We start from the raw sequence: 26989 nt of genomic DNA, 5'->3' as shown, positions 1-26989 counted from the left end.
CAAGAACATTTGAAATCAGTGAATAAGACTTTCTAAATGGATATTAATCAAGTTTCTTTTTCATTCAAATAATTAAATCGTCAAATGTAACCATGGTATATGATTGAGATTCATACAGTGACTTCACACTCGACAGATTTAAGATTTCAACAGATTTCGTTCAGTCACTGGAAGACTGGTTTAAAGGTCAACACACTCTCTGTTTCAAGCCTATGACAATCTTATAACAAATTCTAGCAAGTAATCATTTTTAGTGCTAGACCTTTAGAGAAAAAAAAAGCACTAACATAATGCTGTAAATACGTATTGCCTTATCTGACAATCCCAAGTACTCAGTTCAACTGTTTCACTGGATAAATATTGCTTGGCATACGCCCAGATAACATGGAAGAGCACCCAAAGGACTTCTGCACTCCTTGCTGTGAGCTACATGCTTTTTTTTTTTTTTTTTTTTTTACTTTTCTTGCTTTTCGTTCTTCTTCTTCAAACCAAAGCTTCCTAAAGTCAAAAGGTGACGTTTGGAAGTGAAGTGTGGAGGCTGGATGAAGACAGACCTCTCTAAAAAAGAAGAGAAAGATGATCTCTCTGAACACCACTCCTTACACATACAGCAGAGGGTTGTTGAACTAGTGCATTTCTGTAAATACAAGCATCTAATCAACTCCTCAGTCATGTCTTTCTTTTATCCATACCTACTCAGAGAGGACATCTACGGTAGATAGGTCAATGGCTCCATTTAATGACCTTTCAATGACCCTGTTCAACACCAAACGGGGCCTCTGTAGTCGTGCTGTACCTGCTGCTTGTGTTTAATGGCAAAAGTGCAGACGGGGACAACTGTTTCTTAAAACACAAGCTCAGACCCACTCGCTCTTACTGTAGCTGCCACATTCGGCCCTCTCTCTCTGGGGCCGAAACGGGGAAGGCAGTTCAGTTCACCATGAGTGGGGGTCTTGGGGTCGGTAGAGTTCTTCCTGAGTACCTTTGGCCCCTCTTATAACTCTCACATCCCAGCTGGGGGAGCGTCACCTGAAAAGCAGCTTCCCAAAAGTAGAGGCGTAGTATCTACTCTCTGTGTTGTGTTTTCATTGCTTTCCAGAACGAGTGCAGAATCATTGTCTTTCATTTCAAAGCCCAGATCATCAGTTGATGGTGCCCTGCCGTTTACACTGGGACGGGGCCGTTCTTTGTGTGTGCTTCAAGTGCTTGGATGCTGCTCACAATCTTCGGTCCAACAATCGTCACACCAACTTTCTTGAAGTCTCTAAAACAGTCAGGAGAGAGAAACAGAAAACGGTAAGAGTGAGAGAAAAGCTAAGAAACAGAACAGACAGTTAAAATCATGTCATCAACAATCAGTGCTTTCGTTCTGTTTTGTTTCATCCATGGTTCAGCCAATGGTCTGTGTGTGCATGCAGCTGGGATTTTAATAAAATGTAGGAAAGCGTAGGAAAAGTCACCTTGCTACAATGCAGGTGTTAACAGGTTGTCAACCACCTTTGACTTGGTCATTATTTTTAATTACAAACCAAAAAAAGTCAGCTTTAAAAAAGATACATATTTTCAAAAATTGCCATAATAACATTTGGCATTCAATTTGGTTTGGACCCAATGGTGGACCGACCAGCACTGATGATGATACATGAGCACACTGGACTATCATTCAAGACTATTAATTAGTTCCATGCAATGGGTTTACAAGAGTCTGTTTTAGTGTGCAGTCTCCCTTTTGTAGACTTACCATAACAAGGCACTCCTATTCATGCGCAAAACTGAATGTTAAGTATGGAATAAAAAGTCTAACTTGGACACACGCATACAGAAATGCCAAGTAATGTGGATAACAAAACAAAAATTAGTAATGTGAACTACTACGTATGTGATCCATTATTTTATGTTGAAACTGTGCAAAGCCAAACTGGACACACTAACATCCTAATTATCACAGCAATTAGTATAAGCAGAATGACAGTTTGTTAGGACAAAGACAGCCTGTAAATAATATGCACTACGAGTCACGTTCAGCTGGTACACAGTAACTTCTGCAGTGCTCATTTAACACTTAGAGAGTTGATTTGGCGTCATTTGGACTTAAATTAACTCTTTAAGTGTTGAATTAACACCACACCATTTACTGTGTAGTACGACTGCTGGAGAGAGAGAGAGGGCATCTGAGGACCCTTAAATGCGATGCGGCCGGCCAAGCAGAGTGATTTTAGGGAAGCACACACTGCAGTGGGTAAACCACACAAGCCAAACCCACCCACAGTCCGGCCTTTAGGCTTTACAGAGTCGTGATTCCAATGGACGGCTCCCAATCAGGACAAGTTGCAGCCGGCCTGACTTCTGCCATACAGATTCTATGTGGACAGAGTAGACCTTTTTACGTCGGAACCAACATTTCAACATTTTCTCTGAATAGATGGTTGAGGGATAGCTCATTGACTTGCTTCCAGTAGTCAATACTTTTTAAAGCCAGAAACCAAATGGGCAGTATTGCAACTGCTTAACATTTTATATACTGTACATTTTATACCAGCCTACTTAAATGACAACTGCGTTTACAATATTGTTAAACTTTAACCCCTTAAGGCGCGGCTTTATAAATTCATTGTTACCAGTATGGTAATGACTAAGTCGTGGTGCATTACTAAAGGGCCTGTGTTGTGTCATAGTATTGTAGTGCTATGGTAGTTAGATTTCATTGTCTATTACAGCGTGCCACTGGAGGTACGGCGCGCATTAAGGGGCTACAGGAGTGGGTTTTTGAGCATACTATCAAAATAATGTGGTCTATAACAATGCAAAATTCCAAATTGTATTGTATGGCGCTCGGAATTCTATAGAACTTTCACTGCCCAAACATTCCCGTCACACTGGTGTGACAATACACCTTCTATAATAAGAAAGCATTGCTTTAACTGTACTCAAAGTCTTCAGAGAGAGAAAGAACGTTGGGGGTAAAAGTGAGGTGTCCAACCACATGGTCGTCGTCATACAGTATGTAAGTGATCTCAATTCTCAGCAATGGCTCTTGCCACAAGTGACTCACAAAGTCTTCTGGAAAATGACAGATGACAAGCTCAAAAAACACAGCCTAATAAAGTCAGACAGCGATGACTAGAGGGCTACTAAAGATGAGGCAGCACAATGTTTCAATGTTTGAAAATTCCCAACCATGCTGCACAGTCAACCTTTGCCGGCAAGGCAATGATGTAGGGAATAAACATTCTTATCCTCTAGATCAGCGGTTCCCAAACTTTTTTCCCTGTGCACCCCCTTGTACATTTCAGTGTGGTTCGCGCACCCCCTATGCGAATATTGCTGCACATTATACAGAGTAATTTTGGGGAGTCCTCATTTCCAATATAATTGACATTTTTTTCTGTCTTCATTACAATGGAACTTGTTGCATGACAAGTCTAGGAGTTATAAATTACACTTCAGATGGACCCTCCCAGCATACAATTCACCAAACAATTAAAAACTACTTAATGTTCATTAATGCAGTAGAAAAATACACATATGCGCCATTGCCCAATTCTGCTCGCGCACTCCCTTGTAGCAGGCCGCGCACCCCCAGGGGTGCACGCACCACAGTTTGGGAAACCCCGCTCTAGATTCTAGAATATACTCTGGTCATGGGGGATGAAGAGGATGTTATACTTGATTTCCATGTAATTTGTTTACATTGACTTTCCGCTCAAAACAAAGAATGCGTAATTACTGCCAGTTGCTGTCTTGCTCATGTTGGGTCGTAAACTGTACAAAGCCAGTCACGCTGGAAGACGGGCTCCTTTGATCACGCTGATAAGCTAATGACCAATTATTTACTCTGTCAAATACTGTGTCTCCTGAATGAGCAGACATGCCTCCTGGGATGCTAATGAAGCAAGAATGAGTTCCCGTCCCCGCGGGGAAACTACCATATAATCCCACGCAAATGGAGCGAGCGGCTCCGCTAAGACTTTGTCGGTCGGCAGTAAGGCATTTCATTTCATTTATTTTTTTGTTGACATCTGAAGTAAATAAAATACTGTGCAATTCCAGTAAGCTGTGACTGTTGACTTTGACCAAAACAAAGTATGTACCTAAAGTGACTTTTTAAGATAAATAAGATGATATACACCGCTTTAAAGATTGAATGAGATTTTATATCATATCCATTTCTATTACATACATAAGTATTTGAATTATTGCGTAAAAAGAGAGAGGTCAACCCGGCGCTCAGGTGTGTGGAAAAAAATGTCCAAAATGGTGCTCTTGGGGTTGGGAAATCCAGAATTAAGAAAGCAGAAGGTCCCAGGCACTCAGAGGTAACTCAGTCCGAAGAAGGAGGTATATTAAAAAGCCTTTATTAGCTGTGGCTACTCATAATTGAAATTAAAATGCCAACATGTTTCGACCGTCTAGGTCTTCTTCGCTTTGCCCTGAAGAAGACCTAGACGGTCGAAACATGTTGGCATTTTAATTTCAATTATGAGTAGCCACAGCTAATAAAGGCTTTTTAATATACCTCCTTCTTCGGACTGAGTTACCTCTGAGTGCCTGGGACCTTCTGCTTTCATATTTGAATTATTGCTTTTGAATTTTGCATTCTGTTTTATAGCAATAACACAGCTGTGGATTAAGAAGGAGGGCAGACATCAAATTAAATGAATAGAGACCAAAACATTTACATTTTGCCATTTTCTTAACTTGATGTCACTACGTGTTTGAGCAATGCCCATCCCCCCTGCCCCCCCCTGTAACTACGCCCATGATCTGGAAGGACATGGTTGGTGCTCTTACTCTGTGGAAGCCTTGATATCATATCCATGTCTATATAGGTTTTTGAATGATGTATTCTGGGATAGATCAATAACACAGCTGTGGATAAAGAAGGAGGGTAGACTTGATAACATCAAATGAAATGAAAAGAATCCAAAACTTGAATCTGGAAGGACATGAAGGATGATCTTACTCTGTGGAGGCCTTGGCTAAAGTGTCGCAGGAGCTGTATCCCACCCCGGAGAAGGCCTCTTTGCAGGGCAGGGTCTGAGCGGAGTCTAGCCAGTCACCCATCGTATGGAACGAGACGTCCGCAGCGTTGTTCCGGTCCAACAAAAGGTTTGCAGGTCTGGAATGACATCATAAAAATAAAGAAATGAATGTTTGTCAGTCATACTGCTTCTGGCCATGCCTAGGCTCAAACGGTAGGACACTGCGAGGGTCACACCGAGGACCCGAGTTTGATTCCGCCCCAGGTAATTACCCGATTCTCTCCCACTCGCTGACGTCAAAGTCTTAAACTATCCTATTGATAAAGGCATAAAATCCCCTTTAAACAAACAAGCGTGCTTCTGTAAAAGAGGAAACACTTAATTTTCACATTTCTGGTTTGCTTGAGAAGCTTGAGAATCAAAAGCTGTTTGAGAGGCGCCATCTTACACACATGCACAAATATTCTCCTGGCCTGAGATTCACATTACTGTAACACACAAAAAGCACACATTTTTTTCTGACACAAGCACATAAAAGTGTATGCAGGCAGCAAAGAGAAAGGCCCGAGGGACTCAAATCTCATTTTGTCCATGTCCCCCCATATCCTCCATAAGGAAATACCTGCTGAGGAGTGGGACTCTGCACGGCTGTGTGTACCACACATTTTCCAGTGAAAGTCACCAGAGAGACACATGTCGATTGCCATATTTAGACGCGGTTTCTGTTTGCCGATGATTTCCCTACTGTTTACTGAATTACCAACTGCCTATTTGTGGGGTCGAATTTGTTAGCTGTTTGTAAGTTGTGACTATGCAGGAAGTAACATACCAAAAGTAAACATTATAGTCAGAGAAAAATGAAAACAAGGTTAAGTAAAATGTTGAAAGCATTTTAACACTGGACATGTTATAGTTTTAAATGTGAAGTGAATTAGGGTTTTATTTATAATGACATCTGGTTTTATTTCATATAAATATATAATACATAACATATACGTATATAATACAGAACCGTATATGATAACATTACATTATCTTTGAGAAGCGAAGCTGCCATAAAGCTGCACATTATATTTAAAGGTAATGCTATGGCAACCACTTTTACAGTCAACTACTGTACTACAAAGGCAAAATGCAGTAACAACACCAATATTGAACGGCTTGGTATTAGGTTATATTGTATTTACAGCAAATTTGACATAGCAATATGTCTGAAATGGTACACACTTGGACTATAAGCCTTTGCTTTATCACAAGATAAAGGAGGCGTATAAAAATCATGTTCAGTCCAAACCACTGCCCTGAATATAGGTCAATGGTCTAAACTCAATGTTCACAAAATATGTAGTCACTGCACTCTGCCTTTGTAGGCACAAAAAATCTTCAAGCGGATCATGTGGGAACAAGGCAGTCAAACCCCCTGATGAAAACCAGGCGAACTGAGTATAGGAAATGAGATTATGATCCCCTACAGAGAGGGCTAAATTTACCCCTGTAAATAAGCAAATTATAACGTCAGAAAAATGTATTCCCCCCCTGAAGCCATATGTCAGCATTGTAGTCTGGAACTGAGCAAAGCACAGAATTCTGTTGTACACTATACAAGCCAGTTTTACGTGCGGCACAACAGGTGACACGGCATTATGTTATCATCTCCTGCTGCTGCTGACACACGCAGAAGAACGTGAGACTCATATTGAAACGGTCCAGTACTGTACACCAGGGCAGTAGTAACCTACTCCCTAGTAGAGAAGACAATATCAAATGATAAAAAAGTAGTGAAGAGAAAAGCTTCAAGCAAACAAATAGCCGTATCCTTGTACAGTACACTGAATGTCTGCTTCATCAAGCAAAAAAAAAAAAAGATTGCAAAAATGCACATATGGTAGCCCTACATGTATGCCATAAAGATCACGCACAAGTGAGTGATATCCCATGCCAAATGTGTGCACATCACATTTCACAGGTTGTTGGACTCAGAGAACCAAAACAACGGAGGGAAAAGGGGACTGAACATTAACGCCCACCCCACACTCCCCACCACCACCACCCCCACGCTGCCTCCTCCTCTGGCTTCCTCCACTTTCTTTTCTGCCTGACTTCCTCCTCTCCTGTCTCTTCCCCACCAGTGGGGTGACCTCTACATACCCATGGCTGCAGAGTATCATGTTTTTAAAGCCCTCCTGAGAGAGGAGAGGGAGAGGGAGAGGAGGAGGAGGTGAACAACGCAAACTGACTTCGTCTTTTCCTCCTCCTAGCAAAAAGCCATCTGGGCAGCCTCATCACCGGGAAGAATGTGTCTTGTCTTGTCTGTGCCCGTGAGGACCAGAAGGCTGCTGCCTCTCCCTATAATGCGTCGCTCCCCTCAGATATGGCTCATTCTTTTGTGGCCGAGACTTGGAAAAAATCTGACATCTGCCTCAGGCGAGGACAATAGAACAATCAAATTGTAGGTTATCAAAGGCACAGTAAATACTGTGGTGTTAATTCAACACTTAGCGAGTTAATTTGAGTCCAAATGATGTTAAATCAACTCTCAGAGTGTTAAATGAGCTCTCATGGCAGTCATGGGTAAGCGGTTAGGGCGTCAGACTTGTAGCCCAAAGGTTGCCGGTTTGACTCCCGACCCACCAGGTCGGTGGGCGGAGTAATTAACCAGCGGCCCCTTCCCTCCCGTCCCATCCCATCCCACACCAGACCTCAGATATGGCTCATTCCTTTGTGGTCGAGACTCTGAAAAACCCAGACCTCCGCCTCAGGGAAGGACAATAGAACAATCAAATAGTAATCGTAATCAAATCAGCATTCTGAAACACAAAGTTGGGGCAGTTCGGTGACGTCCCAGTTTGTTAAACATTAGTGTTCTCGGTAACACTTTATTTTAGGGATACATCTATTAGCACTAATACATACAAAGTTAATGCCTGCATAAGTCACTTGTAAGGCATGTACTAAGCAAATGCTAAGGCCTACTAGGTCCTTACTAAGGTTAAATTGGTAATAAATCCCTTATTGTGCATGAACAAGACATTTGCGAATGCATGCCTAACAAATGTTTGATTTTGCTTAGTACACGCCTTACAAGTTACTTATACAGGAACATTGTATGCATTAGTGCTTATAGATGTATCCCTAAAATAAAGTGTTATCGTGTTCTCCAGTGCTTGAGTTGTCCCCAAATGCTGCAATAGAGCACATTTACAATGGATGTCGGGAGAACTAACTCGGATTTACCGACTTCTAAGTTTCAAGAGAACGGGTCATGAGTCCCCCATCAGAACTTCCCATCGGATCCCTGGGTCCTGTGGTTCGCCTTGAAGTGAAAGCAATAGCCCACCTCCAACCCCCACTGTCATTGTGACACGGCACTCTACAACACACAAGTCCACACTGCACAGAACGAAATTGCATTTACTGTATGCCACACCCGTGCGAGAGGGGAGCCCCCAATGACACCCCAAGGGAGCAGTGCGTTGGGACGGTGCCATTGTCAGGGATGGAGGAGGATGGGGGAAATCATTGGTTAATTACCCCCCCCACCACCAACCTGGTGGGTCTGGAGTCGAACCGGCAACCTTTGGGCTACAAGTTTGACGCCCTAACCGCTTCCCCCTGACTAGCAGCACTTACTGCAGATGCTGTGCTCTGTTAGCACAGTCCTGTCCGGCTGCAGGTGAAGGAGGCACGCCACTCCGGGTGCCATCCGGCCGCACCTTCCACAGCGCCTGTGGGACGGCGGCCCCATAAATCAAACTTCAGCACTCTGCTGCACCGCCCCGCACTGCACCACACCAACCCCCACTGTCATTGTGACACTACACTCTACAGCACAAGTCCACATTGCACTGAAGAAATTGCATTTATGCCTCACGCGTGCAAGGGGCAGTCCCAATGGTGCCCCAAGGGAACAGTGCGGCGGGTTGGTACCATGCTCAGGGTACCTCAATCATGAAGGAGGATGGGGTGCTCAGATGCTGTGCTCTGTTAGCACACTCCCGTCCCGCTGCAGGTGAAGGAGGCACGCCACTCCGGGTGCCATCCGGCCGCACCTTCCTTCCCCAGCGCCTGTGGGACGGCGGCCCCATAAATCACACTTCAGCACTCTGCTGCACCGCTGCATCGCCCCGCGCCGCCCCGCTCCGCACCGCGCCGTGGCCGGCCACCCACCCGGTGTTAAAAGCCAATCAGGAAAATTACACACAAACACCCTGGGACCCATTTCCACTTTCTTAAGAAATCATTACTCACTCCCCACGTCTCCGTAATAATACAGCATACCCTGTTACAGTGGAGATGTTGACAACGCAAACGGGGCAAAACGCGCACGTCCCCACGGCAGGGAAAAGATTTATGACCGTAAAAGAGAAAAAAGGTGTGCGGGACGGAGAGAGGGAGGGAGGGAGGGGAAGGATGCAGGCCAAGTGCTGCTGGCAAGGCGTGAGACATAGTGGGATTGTATTGGCTATACAGCACCCACCCCGCCACCATGAGGATAAAACTACATCAGTAAACCAAACAGGCACATTGCTGCACACACAGCACATCCTGCGTATCGTAGAAGCAGGAAATAAAGACATTTGTTTACAGAAAGAAGTTACATGTCTGCGATAAATAATACTACACGCTGATTTAGCAAATAAACAGCTTCCAGACGAGAACAAATAATAGACTAGAACTCTCTCTCTCTCTCTCTCTGTGTCTCTGTCTCACTCTCTCTCTCTCTCTCTCTCTCTCTCTCTGTATCTCTGTCTCACTCTCTCTGTCTCACTCTCTCTCTCTCTCTCTCTCTCTCTCTCTATTTCTCTCTCTCTCTCACTCCTCTCTCTCTCTCTCTCTCTCTCTCTCTCTCTCTCTCTCTCTCTCTCTATGGCTGCATGATAAAACTGGAGTAGCTGAGGCCAGATGTTTGTGAAAGGACAAGTAAGTGTGTGACTGCATGTCAAGAACAGATGATAAACATCTCTGTGATAAGAGAGGACTATTTCCTTTCATTAATGTGCTGTTGTGCTGACGAGAAGGACATTATATTGGCAGTGTTGTGCAGGGAGGTGCTTTGGGACCAGGGGGCTATAGCACTACTAAGAAGTTGGTTCAGGAGTAAACCAGGTTAAGTTAAGAGGTAAATCATCTAATAGAAGAGCCCGGAGTCCTCATTTTTATTAACAAGAAACTCAAGTGATCAAGTGATCAAGTGCTGGTGTCACTTTTACGTCTAATGCACTTTACTGGACATCTGCTGCTACTCTAAACACAATTTCGTTGCCTTTTTGACCATAACAATAAACTTTTGAATGTACTGTATGTGACCATTTGGTTCTTGGAAGAAACCCCAAGGTTTTCTTGAAGGGTCCTCAGTAAACCTTTTTGATTGCCAGTGTGGAAGAAACCCTAACGGTTTTCTCTGGAAACTTGGGGTTCTTCCCAGAACTTTTAGAGTCTTCAGACAAACTTTAGGATTCCTTTTAGGCTTCCCTATATTCCAAGTGAGGGTTGTTTGAGGAGCGTTTCCATGTTTACAGTGCAGTGTAATGGCCCTACCTGGAGGTGGTGTTGGCTGTGATCTTCAGGCTGCCTGGGTTGCGTATGAGCTTGTCCAGAATGCTGACTATCTGCTCGAACTTTGGCCGGTTGTTGCGATCCTTCTGCCAGCAATCCAGCATCAGCTGGTAAAGTGCCGCGGGGCAGTCCATGGGTGGGGGCAGTCTGTAGCCCTCGTCCACTGCTTTGATAACCTGCGCAAAAACAGCAAAGAACTTAAAAATCATTATTCAGCAAGGAAATGTTGCCTCCAATGGAATGCGGGAAACTATTTGCTAAATTTCCTGCCTCAGATTATTTTTTAGCTCCTCAGGGTAAACCACTACTTTCCCTGCCACACTCTCAAACGAGGGAAATGAATGAAAACACAAGAAATAGTTTTGTTTGAGTTCAGAGCTGTATAGATAGAGACTTCTGGCTATGTTCCTCGCCTCTCACCTCTTGATCATCACTGCTACCGTACAGTAATCCAGTCAAAATAAACTCCACATGCTCATTAGATTTGATTGATTTGACACAGTTCATGTACGTCTACATGTATTTGGCACTTCTCTGAGTCACTGCAATGGTGAAACCTGCACATGTTCATATTGTGACAGCAGAGCATTGTCTGCTTTCCTTTCCTTGCCTCCCCATAACCGTTGCCCATTGTCCAGTGTACAGACTCACTGTACTGTATCCACTAATGGCTTGTGTTTGCATCCAAGGTCAGTTGGGTGGCAGGCTTTTTGGAGCCAGCCACCAGTGTCTGATCACATCCCGCCCCAACGGTTCTCAAAAACCGCCAAAATGTGCTAAATTCCGCCCAATTTCAACAAATTGCATTCATTTATATGGGCACAAAACTGCAGAAAAAAAACCTCCAAATGGCCAATTTTTCCAGTTTTTACCCGCAGACGGCCATCCCAAGTAGCCCAATTGGGCGGGTAACTGCCCAATCTGGCAACACTGGAGCCAGCCATCAGTGACAGGTTGAGGCTGCCACCTGGCTCCTGCACGCCTCACTTCCTCTCATTAGCCACCCCCCCCAACAACACCCCCCTCCCTCTTGCCCCGCCCTGTTTTCGCTTTTGAGGACAGAGCTGAACTTACATCCTGATTGGACATCTCCCAGTAAGGCCGCTCTCCGTATGACATCACTTCCCAGAGCACGATGCCGTAGCTCCAGGCGTCGCTGGCCGAGGTGAACTTGCGGTAAGCGATAGCCTCTGGCGCGGTCCACCGGATTGGGATCTTACCTCCCTGTGGGGATAAAAAGGTGACGTTCAGAGGAGTAGATGTGTGCACATCCCACCCGATGGGCCAGGTGCAGGGCAATAAAAGCAATAATCCAAGTGAAAAAGAATAAAGTCCGCAAACACTGCTTGTCTTCTGTGAACATTTTCGGTGCTCTCGCTGTTCAATTTTCACAGAAGACAAGCACTGTTAGCGGACTTCATTCTTTTTCACTTGGATAAAAAAGGTGACACAATGGATTTCAGAAAGATTTGTGTGTGTTAAAAAGTTAAAATGATAAAGCATGACTCGCCATTTGTAAGAGTCATACCCCAAGTCTTTACATTGTAATCTTTCATTACGGCCATTTCACTGATTAACTGAAAGATGAATTCATAACACTCAATGTTATAAATAGACTTGAGCAGGGTTGTATATCTCATCCTGATCTCGACACTTCAACAGGACTGCACATGTGATGTGATGGAGAAAAACCAAACCACTGACATCAGCATCGCGCGCCGTGCGCCGCGGGCCGGCCAGGGAGTATAAATACACATTTGCATATGTTTGTGTGTTGAAGACTGAAGTCTGGCAGCTCCTGCCAGTGGCGGTGATAAACAACCCCCCCATCTTATCTCACCTCTCCTGCTTGACCTTCCCTCTCCTGCCCTCTGCTATCGCCAAGCGCTCCCCCCTAGCCCACCCTAGCCCAGCCCCTGCCTGTCTGCTTGCCTTGCCTGTCTGCCTTGCCTGCCTGCCTGTCTGCCTCCCTCCCTCTCTGCCTGCCTGCCTGCCTCCCTGCCTGACTCCCTGCCTGCCTGCCTCCCTGCCTGGCTGCCTCCCTGCCTGCCTGCCTGCCTCCCTGCCTGCCTGCCTGCCTGCCTGCCTGCCTGCCTGCCTGCCTGCCTGCCTCCCTGCCTGCCTGCCTGCCTGCCTGCCTCCCTGCCTGCCTCCCTGTCTGCCTGCCTGCCTCAAACTCATTTCATCTTCAGCCCACTTCTCCCTCCCTGAGGAGTAGCGCTGTGCTGCGCTGCGCTGTGCTGTGCTGTGTGTGCTGCACTTTTCCGGTGCTCTGAGCAGCACTTTGGACAGACAGACAGACTGCTGGACTTGCTCAAGGCCCGAGGCCTCGCTCGGTTGTCATGCGAACAGCGGGGAGGGCTGAGGAGCCAAAGCCAACCATCTCGCCGGCCAAGCCATACAACTCCCCGCTCCGCTTTCTCCAAACACACCACCCTCAAAAAATAAACCAGGGCGTCCATGAGGCCCTCCCCTAGGTGGAGTGGAGACAAACATCTCCAGCTCTCAGAGCAGCAAGAGAGATCCCTGCTAATTAATGTAAAATATGACATCCACGCCACACAGTCTAGTGAAGCCTTTCAGCTTACGGGGGAATGCAGTGGGAAGTGTCTGTGGGAGGTTTTACAGCTACTAAAACCCAGCAGGATGGGGTGGGGCTTTCCATTTTACCACAAGAGGAGTTTACGTTTTTTTCGTCACACTTTGATGAAAGTGGAGAGGGTTTGCTGTTTGACTTCTGTTAAAAAACACAAGCCGAGCTGAGCAAATACAAAAATATAGAATTAGGCATTAGTCATGCTGGGAACGTTTTTTATTTTTATTTTTTATTTTTTTTACAAAATTTGCTACAACGAGTCATTCGTACCTCCCCCCCCCCCCCCCCCCCCCCCCCCCCCCCCCCACCTGTGATTGTTCATAAACGCCCTATAGCAAGTTCTTTAAATTTATGTCGGCATTACGTCTTTATTTATGCGTGTGCTATCTGCACCACTGCATTCAGCAAGGCCAGGGTGCTTGTTTGAAAGTGACATATGTGCCCATTAATCTGGGAGACAAGAGATATTTGCAGGCAGGCGAGCTGGCCTTGGGAGATAGGGGGGGAAACAAAGCCTCTGTGTGGGCTCCTACAGTGTATGTTGCCTGCAGTCTGCCGCTCCACATCGGGCTGCAGGGAGGGAGGGGAGAGGGGGAGAAGCGCTCAAAACTCAGCGGCTGAAAAGTCTGTTGCTGTAAACACATACTGAATTTCATGTATGGCATTCATTATGTCTAACTTGAGTTTTTATTTTACCTCAGACATGTAAATGTTTCGACATGTCAAGTAAAAGATTACATTTTTACATGTCTGAAGTAAAAGAAAAAGTCAGGTATCATACTAAATCTGTCTGTTCATCTACTTATTTGCTGTCTGGTCATTTCAAGAATATAGGAGATAGAAGGTACAAAACAATTGATAGACATAAAAAGGTCAAGGATATTAGGCTGTTTCCTGATAGGTGTATTGCTAGTGATTTGGTATGCTGAACCACTGCTCCACTTCACTCTTCATCTCTTTTTTCAACCTGCCTTTTTTCTCTCTGCTATTCCTACATTTTTTTTTACTGTGGAGATTTTTTTCATTGATTCTTCAGCAACTTCATTGCTTATTCATTCTTGAATTCATGACGAGTACATGACAATAAATATCTTTATCTTGTATCTTGTATATTGGTGATGACTGCTTACTTACGTATTTGAAGAAGAGGAAAAATCCGCACTCACGAGCTGAGTCTCATTATTTTGTGGATACTTCCTCTATATGTTAGTAGCATTTCTCGCGCAGCCCCATGTTATTTATTTTTCTCCAGAAGTTGAGCGCACCCTCTGATAAACTTGATGCTTACATATTTGCTCACCCTTGTCGTGTAGGCAGCCTCAGGGTCGTCCTCCAGCACCCTGGACAAGCCGAAGTCGGACACCTTGCAGACCAAATTGCTGTTGACCAAGATGTTTCGGGCGGCCAGATCTCGGTGGACGTAGCCCATGTCTGAGAGGTATTTCATTCCCGAGGCGATGCCACGCAGCATGCCTACCAGCTGGATGACTGTGAACTGTGCATCATGTTTCTGGCAAATAAAATAAGAAAAAAAAACAGAAATTAAATAGACATAGTCGGATCCAGAAAAAAAACGTACACAGACTGGACATTGGAACAATCATTAGCCTATCATCAACATTGTAGTCAGATAGCAATCTATGGCCTCAATCAGAAAAAAATCAGTCCTCAAAGGACCTAAAAGCACAGTCTTTCATGATGCAAAATTTTTGTTGATGTCTAAAAAAATATAAGAGTAATTTCAAAGTGTTTCGTAAGTGTTTGCTATCTAATTCCCATCACTCAACAAATATTGGATAAATGTTGTCCTGAAGCATACATAGGCCTACTACATTATTGTTTTTAAAAGTTAACCACCCACTAAGCAGCGATGGGAAAATGAAACAGCTAATATGAGAGGGAATGGCAGACAAAACAGGAGGAAATCGGCATTCTGCTCTACAGTACCATTGTGTCATTCTAGCCTCATGTCTAATGTCTTTCTTTCCTAAAGCTCCTCTGCATCTCTCTCTCTCTCTCTCTCTCTCTCTCTCTCTCTCTCTCTCTCTCTCTCTCTCTCTCTCTCTCTCTCTCTCTCTCTCTCTCTCTCTCTCTCTCTCTCTCTCTCTCTCTCAATGAAGGCAAAGTGGAGGGAGACGTTGTTTGTGTACTGCATGCAAAATACCTCTAGATTAAAATAAACACTGGACCACCTGGAAGACTGTGAAGCCTGAGCAGTTCAAAGGCGTACTAATAATAGTGACATACATAGGCAGCAGCAGCAGCAGCAGCTCTGAGGAAATGCATTGAGCAAAGGGATGACAGCCAGGTCTGATAGAGACCAGGCCACTCTCAAACCGGCAGGAAATTGATGTAGAAACTGCAACTGCGCTCTGTTGTGTGTTTTTTTTTGTCTCGGATGCTGTGCAGGCATGGAACACATGGAAAACAGCTCAGATACCGCAGTAGGTCCCCCAAAAAACTGGAAATCATGTTTGCTCCATGTTGATTTAACGTTATGGTATGGCTAATTTCAGCAATCCAGACTCTTTATTTAATGGTAAGTGCACCATGGGAATCTGAACTGCCACCGTTAAATGCACAAGCTTCTCCTCAAAAAGAATCCAACCGTACGCGTGTGTGTTTCTTTTCACTGTGAGCAGCCAGCAAAGATCATGTGTGTTAGACTCTACTGCTAAACATACACAAAACCGAGATACGTACATACATATGGCACATTGCTGGCATGTGCAGCACGGATGGCAAATGGCTTGCTACACTGACACAGAGCCTTGTTGAGTACATGTGTCAGGTGGCGAGCAGAGCTGCTGCTTGGGCTCTGGTGGCAGCTTGCAGACAAGGGCGGATCTAGCCATTTTGGGGCCCTAGACGAAATATCAACATGGGGCCCTAAAAAGCCATTATAGACATAGCCTTCAATTCTGTGTTTTGGTTCTATTCATTGAAAGTGTTTTGAGGCATATACACTATATCTTTGATTACTTTGCATAAGTGACAAAGCCTACTTTTTTGTCTGTTTACTGCAACTAGTTTGACAGTTGGGGCCCCTATGGAGGACAGATTTGGTCGGGGCCCTAGGCAATTGCCTAGGTTTGCCTAATGGAAAGTCCACCTCTGCTTGCAGAGGTGAAGCTGACCCGTTTAATGAGCTTGTTAATGAAGCTATCAGCAGTTTCCAGAGTGCTAGTGTCTCGCCCAGGCTGGCCCATGCCATGCGACACACACACACACACACACACACACACACACACACACACACACACACACACACACACACACACACACACACACACACACACACACACACACACACACACACACACACACACACACACACACACACACACACACACACAGCCTGTTGTTTGCTTGTTTGTTTGTGCAGCGCTGGTGATTTGGTAATGGGGCGAATCGTGTGAAGGACAGTGTGAGGAGCCCAGGCTGTTTATCTGGCACAGCTGAGCTGAGCAGAGCGGAGCGGAGGGGAGCAGCGTAGAGCGAGGCTGCCAGACAAACGGCAACCCTCCATCCCTTCTTTTTTTCTTCATCTCTTTTTCTTTTTTCCCGCCTGCTGTCCTCCACACAACATACTGTAGGCTTGTGGGATTCATTTTTCGACTTTCTTAATTAACCCTTTGAGGAGTACCATTACAAATACTATGTGATTAGAATTTTGCCCAAATTTTGAGTTCTCATTATGATGTCATAAGGACTTGGCAAGATTTTTAACGCAGACTTCTATGGGAGCTGTAGAGTGTTCAAGTAAAATTCTAGAAGAACCTGGGAAAAGTCCCTGCTCCTAATGCATAACTCATCATCTCAGTATAGGGAGATGGAAATGTATTAATCACAACCTGAGCCGCCAGAAAATTCCAAAAATAGATTTTTTTTTAAAATAGTGTAAGATCAAGAAGGATTACAGTAATTTAGTAATACACATTTGTTCACTACGCGTGCCATTATAAACCAATAAATGCAAGTCAAGACAGTACTGTGTGAGAGAGGTGGAAATTAATAGCAGTCCAGGACAGGAGACATTAGAGGAAAAGGGGGGAGGGTCGGGAGCAGGTATTTAAAGCCTGTGAGAATGAAAGCTCACGGCCCCCTTGAGTCCGCCCTCTGATCATACATAATAGAAGGTCATTAAGGGAACTCAGGTGGTGTCATACTCACTCGCAGGAAGCTGTCCAAGGAGCCATTCTCCATGTACTCTGTCACAATCATCACCGGCTTACCTGCGGGGAGGAAATAGAGCACATTCATCTTCCTGCTATTAATCTCCTCAGTGTAGTTATTTTGGGGGTTTCTTCTCAGACAAAGCTCTTCATTTGGAGAAGTAATTTAATTCCCCATGTACGGTATCTCCCTGATGTGATATTCAGTGAAAGACAAATCAAAGCATGCTGAAGAGTCAGGCGTCTCTTAAAAGGTTATCATCATAATAATAAGATCAAAATATTTTCAGCACACAGAAAAGATGTGAGGTATTATCCCCATTCTACATAGAAAAAAATAATTTGAAGTGAAATTATTGTAAATCCATAGAGATAAATTGTTCCAAATGAGCTCAGCTCACATTTAGCAGCATTTTTCTTTTAGCCGTATTTCTTTTTTTGGGGTTTGGAGGCCAGTGGGTTCAATTGGTGACTCCATAATAATTCCAATACAGTACGTCTGCAGGCAGCATCACAAAGTATGGTCACATAAATATGGTCTGCGCTGACCAGAGCTATACGTCTCCCACGTACTGTAACGCAGATGACCCTGGCAGAAGCCGGTCAACGTGACAACACACACACATGGCAACTTTGGGCTTCACAGGGACTTTGTTGTGGGATGAAAAGACGACAGTCTGAATGAATTTAGGGGGCCCCTGAGGTCAGCTGTCACGGCCTAGACAGTTTTACTCGGATGTTTCTGGTGGCCAGTAACCGGCGACTGCTTTTATCATCTTCAACCTTATATCAATATCTACTGGATGCTCCGTGTCCACACGAGAAAAAAAGAGAAGGAGCCCATCTTTAAATCAGGAACAGACTGGCAATCGGCTATACTGTACTGCATGGTCACGAAATGTTTATCTGACAGATGGCTTTATTTCCTCCCTTTCTTTCTCTTCTCATGCCTCAACATACGCATGTATCAATGTGAATACTACACATCTGGCTCCCCATATCCTGCTCTCCAAAACCTGCCTGCCGTTCGTTCGGGGATGATAGATGGTGTTTAAAAAGTACAGTATATACAGTCAATATGCGCTGAGTCGATAAAAAGTCACCCAATTAATACAACATGGTGAATTACACTACATTCGGGCTGTATCGCGGCGCTTACGGATTTTTATGGGAGTGCGTTTACCTCATGGCCTAAACTGAACGACAGGCAAACCTGGAAGGCCTCAAGATAGCGCGGCGGCGAACCACTTTCCCCCGTACACGCGGCCCATTCTCATTCCAAACACTCTCAGCCGGAGTCAAACAAACTCTCTCCCATTACAATGAAGCCTTGATAAAGTGACTCCCACACATGAGGCAGACCGACGGCTTTTATGGTTCCAGATAGTAAAAATATGGCCTCCACTCCCCCCCCGCCATTCTCATTCTCAAGGCCTAAGCTTTTGATCCTATGAACACAGGCTTGTCGTAATCAGTATTGCAGGCACAACTCCTTCGTGAAGAGGCAATTGCAGTTCTGCAAATATTTTGCTGAACACAAGGCCAAAAGCAGCAGGCTAAATGGGGTGTGAAAGTCTCTGGATTATTAAGAATTAACAGGGTCGAGTTAATAAATCAGTCTGCGTCAGAGGCCGCCGGGAGACACATGCCAGCCTCAGCGTCCCCCCCCTTACCCCCCCGTGCACGGCCAAAGTATAGTGCTGTAGTCCAGGGCTGTTTTCAATCACGCTCAGCCACGGCAGCTGCTGCTCGCTTCACCCAAACACTGCCCCAGCAACCACAACACATATTAATGCACACATACATACACACACACACGTGCATGCGCACACACACGCACGCATGCAATCATGTATGCACGCACGAACACACACACACACACTCCAAAATATAAAAAATGGACACCAAAAAAATATCTTTTAATGTATGGGTCCATTACCACATATTTTAGCTGGGACAAAACAAATGTCCGATTATGAAGAATCATATACACTACAGTAGAGGCAAATTCTACATCCTTATCTTGATTTAATACCACTAAAGAACCTGTTGAGTACATACAATAGGCCTACTTCCCTCTACGGAACTGTTAAGCAAGCGGTCTAGTCAGGCTAATGTTTTGTAAGTCCATAAAATAATATCTGTAGAGAAATGGTCCTAACTGCTATTTCACATACGTATGTATTTATCACACAGACAGAACAAGTCAGCAGTGTTCAATATTTTAGAGGACTTTATCAAAGTATAATTTGTTAACTCCCCTAAAAACAGTTTTCCTGTCAACATTAGCATTGCTATTTTTTTGACCTCACATTCTTTCCCCATTTCCTTTGTTGGAAAAATGTGATGGTTATAAGCTGGTGTGTATTTTGTAAAAGAAAAAAACCCAATCCATGACAAAATTATAATGTAATAATCAGAACAATGCCTCAAAAGCAGTTTTCGGTCATGCGCTATGCGGCGGCCACCTTGTAGTCTCGCATGACTCAGGCACCAGCGTTATTAATGCGCTCTGCTTTTGGCCACTTGTGGTTTAGGCTGGGAATGTCTACGCTAAATAACAACTTTGGTATGCACCGAAAGTAAACCGCCACATGAAGCCTTGCTGCTGCAAGCGGTGATGAATATGTAGATGTACTAACAGAGAAACCAAACCAGGGGGTGCATTTCTCAAAACCATAGTTGCTAAGACAACATTAGCTACTTTGTTGTTTGCAATGCAATTTCCCATTGGCAACTACCCAAGTTGCTAACTGGCTAACAACTACGCTTTCGAGAAACGCACCCCAGGGGTGCATTTCTCAAAACCGTAGTTGCTAACAACATTAGTTCTTCTGTTGTTTGCAATGCAATTTCCCAAGTTGCTAACTGGCTAACAACTATGCATGCTAGAAATGCAGCCCAGCCAGACTTACTGCGGGTGACCACACCCTCCCATTGCCAACTACCCAAGTTGCTAACTGGCTAACAACTACGCTTTCGAGAAATGCGCACCAGACTTACTGCGGGTGACCACGCCCTCTAGTCTGATGATGTTGGGGTGGTCGAACTGGCCCATGATGCTCGCTTCGCTCAGGAAGTCGCGTCTCTGCTTCTCTGTGTAGCCCGTCTTCAACGTCTTAATGGCCACACACATCTCTTTTTTTGAGGGCAATTTCAGGCGCCCACTGCAAACCTCCCCAAATTCTCCTGGGGAGAGAGAGAGAGAGAGAGAGAGAGAGAGAGAGAGAGAGAGAGAGAGAGAGAGAGATGAGGTGGTGGTGGTGGTGGTGGTGGGGGGGCAGAGGGGAGGGGAGAACACTTAATTTTAATGGAATGTGACCTTTTGTCAGTGTTTCCTACCGAACAAATTCTATTATGTTCCTCCTATCCTTGAAAGCGGTTTTACTTTTGCCAAAGTCTACAGGTTTTATAGCTCATGTTATGACCATTTATCAAAGGTTTCCATGTATAACAATAAACATAGCTTAAGGGCATCTGTATTTCTCTGGCTCTTTTGGAAAATAGCAGATCTTCAAAATCACAGGTGTAAGATTTTCCAGGGTAGTTCCCAGGCTGGCGAGCCGTTCCACTTCAAAGAGATCTGCGGGAGCGGGAGGGGAGGGGCTGAGGCTTCTCTCTAAGATTCGTGGTGACAGGGACTTGGATGGTTCTCGCAAAAAAAAAAAAAAAAAATCAAATGATGTCATCCGATAAATATTCAGGCCAGGATCGTTCCGTGTCCTCCTCCTTGTGCAATTGAATCATGTGCAATTATTTCCTATCCAGGTTGAGGAAAGGAGAGGAGGCGAAACAGGCTTGATATCTGGAAAAGCTTAGTGGAATAACTGCAAGCTGTCCAAACACCCGGCCGCCTTGCTGGGCTTGGCCACTGGATACCCGTCCGTACCGCTGACCGCCAGTACAGTACAGTAAGCACACTGGAGCCCTCCCTAATCTGCTGTCTTGCAATCAGTCTAATGAGACTGCAAGCTGATCAGGCGCTCACTGTATTTTTCATTACTCCGCAACTAAGTTGATATGATGGGAGGTTTGTCTTCATTGCACGCAGGATGACACACATACCGGAATACTGTACACATGCGCACAGACATCTTGGCATTGTTTTTCCATCTGAACATTGAATAATGATTGCTTTAATCAAGACATTTAAGCAAGTAGAAGATTTTATTGGATTTAAAAGTCTGTGTAGAGGCTTTACAGTCCGTAGAGGACAGTAAGGGGGGAGATGCTGTTTGATGATGTGTACCACCTGTGTCCATCATCTGTTGCACTGGTTCTCTACCTTATTTTTAACACACACCCCCTTGACCTCATCATAAGCTTCCCAACGCCCCCTTGATCTCATCATAAGCCTGCCTATGACCCCCTTACATAGTATTGAAAAATGAAATATACTAATGCCCCCCACTGGGAACTACAGTAAGCCCCCCTGCTCCCATTTAGCTGTATCCTCAACATCTGTATCTCAACGCGCCCCTGGGTCTCCCCAACGCCCCCTCGGGGGCTGTAGCGCCCCTGTTGAGAAACACTAATATGTTGGAATCATGGATCGCCCAGCATTCTTCTGAACCACAAGCTGTTTAAGATGTCTGAGCTCCAAAGTACATGCAATGTGTCTGAGGGGAACTGGATAATAACATCCTAGCTGGGAGCAGGGTTGCCAGGCGAGGCCGATGATTTCCAGCCCAAAAAATGCTCAAAACCCGCCTGGAAGCGTGGAATCCCGCCCAATTTGAACTAAATTCTATTGATTTCTATGGTCATACATTTGCAGAAAACCACGCCCAATTGCCCCTTTTGCCCTTTTTTTTTTTACCCGCAGATGGTCTTCCTAAGCAGTCCAATTGGGCAACCGCCCAATCTGGCAACACAGGCTGGGAGGGTAGACACATTACCCATACTACACAGCCCTGAAAACAAACAATCTATTACAGATTGGGGCGAGATGTGAGGCAACTCTGGTGAATGGCTTTTCTGTGTGTCATTCTTTCTATTACTACAACTGGGATAATTTAGCCTGACTATGCTATACCGACTACAAACTCTTTAGCAAGCTTTAGTGTGTGGAGTGTGTGAAGTGTGGTTCTCCTGCCTTGCTCCACACACATTTTAATCAATTGCGATACGGATTCGCCGTCCACAGGCTTTATCAAAAAATATTTGCCCACGGGACTCCTCCATGTCACTTTTGACTATGTCACATCTGTGAAAATCCTGCCCAGTGATCCTGATTGGTTTTCAATGTCCAGGCCGACTAAACTTACGGAAGAGGGAATTCTTCCCAAATCTCTGAGTGAAGCTTGTGTAGCTGTGCGGAAACACACAGATCAGGTGAGAGGCTTACTACAACCTCTCCTTCCTCCGACTTAGCTACTTAGCGGTCCATTGACAGAACTAGGCCTACATGTAATCTTGAAAAACACCGCAACGAATACTTGAGAGGAAGTGAAGCAGAACGCTCTTGTTTGCGGAGTCAGTAAACTCCAATGTGCTGGTGCTCTTGAAATCAGAAGACAATCGTCCCTTAATCAAACTTCGTGGCTGCTGGGCCTACTTCAGGCAACTTACGGTAGGCCTGTGCATGGGGACAAGGGGAAGGAGTTGTTGAAAATGCTCAAATTTAATTGGGAAAATTCAGGGGGCACCAAGCCAACTTGATTGTGGATTTTTTTGCTTTTATTAGGATAGTACAGTGAAGAGTTGGACAGGAAATGAGTGGGAGAGAGAGATGGGGAGAGGATCGGGAAATTACCTCGGGTTGGAATCGAACCCGGGTCACCCCCAGTGTTACACTGCAGTGCCCTACCATTTGAGCCACTGCTGAGACCACATGCCTCATACTTTTGCAATTGTTTTTTGTTTAAATGAATTTAATGGTAACCTTTGTGCTTACCTGCACCCACCACCTTGTCAATAGCTATACAAGAAGCATCCAATTCTTTGGCAAACTCATGCACGGCCTGGCAGGGGTCCTCATACGTGTGGGGGTCGATGTATGTTCTGATTCCCGGCAGCCTCACTGAAAGAAAAGACATTATTAAAAACATGGGTAACACTTTAGAATAATGGATACAAAAAAGCATTATAAAGACTTAATAAATAATTAACTATTGATGAACAAAACATTAACAAACGTTTGTAAATGACTAGGAAATGTAAACAAATGCTTTTAAATGACTAGGAAATGCTATGTTAATATTTTATATTTATCAAACATTTACAAGTTGCTTGTAAATGAATAAAATACTCTGTTATAAGGTGTGTAAAATCTTGAATATATCATTTGTAGATATTTTATAAAGCATTAATAAAACTTAGTTAATAATAAAAACATTTGTTAATGTTTTATTCATCATTAGTTAATTATTTACTGAGTCTTTACTAAGGAACATTATTATAAAGTGTTACCAAAACAAGTGAAGTGGAGGACACATGCTTACACTGTCGCCTAATGATTAATACAGTTCTTAAGTAGGTGCTGAATCCCATACAAATCATAGATGAGTGAATAAAGCAAAGCAACGGCACGCTTCAGATTTTTCTTTGTTTATTCGCCTACGAAACGGACTAGACTTCATGAGAAAAATCACAGTGTGTGGCTTAGAATGCACACTGTCAGTCGAGCGGCCAAAACATGTGTCTTGCAGGCCCTAGTAACGTGCTCTGTCCTTGTAATACTTTCTTTAATAGTATACAGGACAAACACACGCTGACTTGCAAACTGTGGTTGCATTGATCATGTATTTTAAAAAAACCGGAAAAGTGCAACAAATTCCACGCCTTGACATTTTGGACACGAGAACAACAAGAAGACAAATGTCAAATGTACGGTACTCACGCTGCCCATTTCCATACTGGAGCCTCTTTTCATCTGGATGTTTGGATTTTCGGTAACCACAAAGCCTGCCAATTAGAGCACAGGAAAGACATTAATTAACATCAGCGACTTTTAAGAGCAGCGTGGTCTTTTGTTAAATCGAGTCACAAAACATCAAGAAGCACATGCCGGCATAGCATGGGGCGCAGGGGCCAGCAAGCCTAGCCTGACTGTTTTATTTAGCTGTGAGGCAGAACAGTGTTTTTTTGTGTGCCGTAATAAGCCTGAGATTTTATACACTCCTTCCTTGGCGGCACTGTTTGCCAAGATCAGCCCCTCTGCCTGACATGATCCTTCCACCGTATGTCTTGGTATGAGAAAGAGAGGGTTGGGAAAAAATAACACATCTGTCGGCACTCGTGTCATACGAAGTAATATGTAAGAAACTGATATGGAGAATAGTATCTTTCACGCTCTCTCTGGCCATCCTAGGAAGGTTAAAGGGCCTCTATACATAAGCTTAAAACATAGAACGGCAGACTAGGCTTGTACATAATTACTGAGTTTGGACGTTATTATGCAAAAATGCAATCCAGCACCAGTGTTAAACTCTGCTGCGTAAGTTGCATCTTGTGCATTTTCTCCAGGGTAGCTCAGTGAAATGCATTGTTCATCATAACAACCACATAGCGCATCCTTGGAAAATATGTTGACTTCAGGTGACAAAAGTTCTTGGGGGAAGCAAGCACGAATACACTTTCTGACTGATATTCAATTTTGTCTTTCTGACTCAATCACACATTCATTTAAAGATTTTTTTGGTCTTTTTCGACTCAATTTGATAGGACAGTGTGAGAGGTGGACAGGAAGTGAATTGTTAGAGAGACGGGGAGGGGTCGGCAAAGGACCCGGGCCGGGAATCGAACCTGGGTCAGCCGCATGGCGGGCGAGTGCCCTACCGGTTGGCCACGGCAGGGCCCAATCACACGACAAATTCATTAAAAAAGACCACACGTACCTGCTAATGACAATGTAGAGTACCACTGATAGCAGGATGATGGCGACAGCGGAGGAGATGGCTATCAGAATGACCTGGCTGCTCTCACTCGAGATGGAGAAGGCTGCAGAACAACACAGAGGCAATATACACAAGTCAGGCTGCAGAACAACACAGAGGCAATATACACAAGTCAGGCTGCAGAACACAGAGGCAATATAAACAAGTCAGCAGCTTCTCACCCAATAATAGTGAATGGTATGGGGCACCTAAGTCACAACCTCTACTTGCTGGTTCATGGGGCATGGGAAGTCAAACAAAAATTACTGGGCTTGAAATGAGTGGTGTTTCAACACAAATCCAAACCTTGGACCTCCACCTATGCACCACAAATCCACCACGACTCGCCTCGTTCACTTCCATTCAATTTTTTGCAACTTATTGCCCCATGAACCAGGAAGTAGAGGTCGTGACTTAGGTGCCCCATAATCAAGGGTGTCGAGTTTTAAAGTGTCGGTGCGTTTTTTTTGTAGTTTTTTTTTAATTATTCTTCATTTCTTAACAATGTTACTGCTGCTGCACTCCACTCATTTGTCTGCAGTAAAAGTTGAGGAAGCCTCATTCAGGGAGCCCAGTAGTGGGGACTCCAATGCACCACTGCATCAACTTTTCTGGCACCTACGGGTATGTTCCATGCGCATATGGCTTAGCTAATAAAAATTCATAAATATAAATCTTTAAAGTTGTGTGTAATTTGTGAAAAATGCTTGATTGCTAATGCTAATCAAGGTAGCGATGTCACGTGACGTGAAAGGAGTCAGGTGCTAAATGATTCAAAACTCTCTCCGGTAATAAATCACATGAAACAGCCGCCACCTCTGTGTGTGGCTGAGCTGCTCAATCTGTGTCACAATCATTCATCACGAGCCAATCCTTTTTCTCCCCTTCCCCATACCGTACTTACGAAAGATTACTTTAGTTGGGTTTTTAAACAGATTATTTTCTTTAAATAAGCCAGGCCCCATTACAGGCCCATTAGTGTGTGGGATTGTTCTGCGTGCTTCGCCGCTCGCTCGCTCTGCTGAGGCACAATGATGATCCGGTGGGTAGTTTCCGAATGGGGTTTCAGAGTCAGACCCCACCATGAAGAATGAGGGTTATTTCCACCCGAGAATTTATTTTACAATTTTTTTCTCATATCTCTGGTCAAGAGCGAATCATCAAGAGACGGGATCTGTTGTTTCTAGCAGAGGCCCAGCAGAGGTGTAACGAGCGCTGGGAGGCTCAGCGCTGAATGTGACTGGGCATTAGATTCAAGCAGAATATCTCTCCATTGATTGGCCATAAATGTGTCTTTTTCGGAGACAGAGAGCCAAAACCTTCAATTATAATTGGAAAGACGGAATTTCACTCACTTAAAAAAAAAACAATAGTACGCTACAAGCCCCATTCAATCTCATGCTAATATTATTGCAATTAAGAATGAAAATGGCTCATGTGGACTTTGCACGCATTTGGAGTCCATTGTGTCTGCAAAGGTAATCTACATGTGTATATGTACGACATATTGACAGAGATTGTAGTGACATGTTAACAGTCGGTGGCAGATGATGAGGAAAGCAGTGCAGTGCTCACAGTCAGGGCTGGTCTCAAACTCAAACTTGCGGCTGCTGCTCCCATATCCTGCTGCGGTCCTGGCGCGGATCTGGAGCAGGTAAATGGTGTCTGGCTTTAACCCGTTCAAGGTCACGTTGGTGCCCTTGGACCTCAGGATGGTGTAGCTGGTCTCCTGCTCCTGCTGTATCACATAATAAACACACAACGTGGACGTGAGGAGGAAACACAAGTAGTAGCAGCCGTTGC

At 44.5% G+C, this 26989-nt stretch overlaps 1 protein-coding gene across 3 annotated transcripts in view; it reads right to left on the bottom strand.

Annotated features, from left to right (window-relative positions):
• Positions 1-434: 434 nt before the first annotated feature.
• epha3 (eph receptor A3) overlaps positions 435-26989 on the bottom strand; it is a 98839-nt gene continuing 72284 nt past the window's right edge. Inside the window, exons 7-18 of one of the 3 annotated variants that reach the window (XM_063213073.1) lie at positions 26762-26924; positions 25148-25250; positions 24151-24215; positions 23206-23331; positions 20313-20498; positions 17308-17369; positions 14423-14644; positions 11613-11762; positions 10521-10714; positions 4964-5119; positions 2264-2360; positions 1177-1264 (exon numbers count right to left, since the gene is read on the bottom strand). In XM_063213073.1, the coding sequence (XP_063069143.1) occupies positions 2285-2360; positions 4964-5119; positions 10521-10714; positions 11613-11762; positions 14423-14644; positions 17308-17369; positions 20313-20498; positions 23206-23331; positions 24151-24215; positions 25148-25250; positions 26762-26924 (1503 nt within the window). In that variant the 3' untranslated portion in view covers positions 1177-1264; positions 2264-2284. Of the gene's footprint in view, positions 1265-2263; positions 2361-4963; positions 5120-10520; positions 10715-11612; positions 11763-14422; positions 14645-17307; positions 17370-20312; positions 20499-23205; positions 23332-24150; positions 24216-25147; positions 25251-26761; positions 26925-26989 lie in introns of all 3 variants that reach the window. The other 2 variants (XM_063213071.1, XM_063213072.1) reach the window with 2 other exon arrangements.

The sequence above is a fragment of the Engraulis encrasicolus genome, chromosome 13 (assembly GCF_034702125.1).
Source record: "Engraulis encrasicolus isolate BLACKSEA-1 chromosome 13, IST_EnEncr_1.0, whole genome shotgun sequence".
Taxonomy (NCBI): domain Eukaryota; kingdom Metazoa; phylum Chordata; class Actinopteri; order Clupeiformes; family Engraulidae; genus Engraulis; species Engraulis encrasicolus.
The sequence above is the reverse complement of the archived record's forward strand: the minus strand, read 5'-3'. Positions and strand labels throughout refer to the sequence as shown.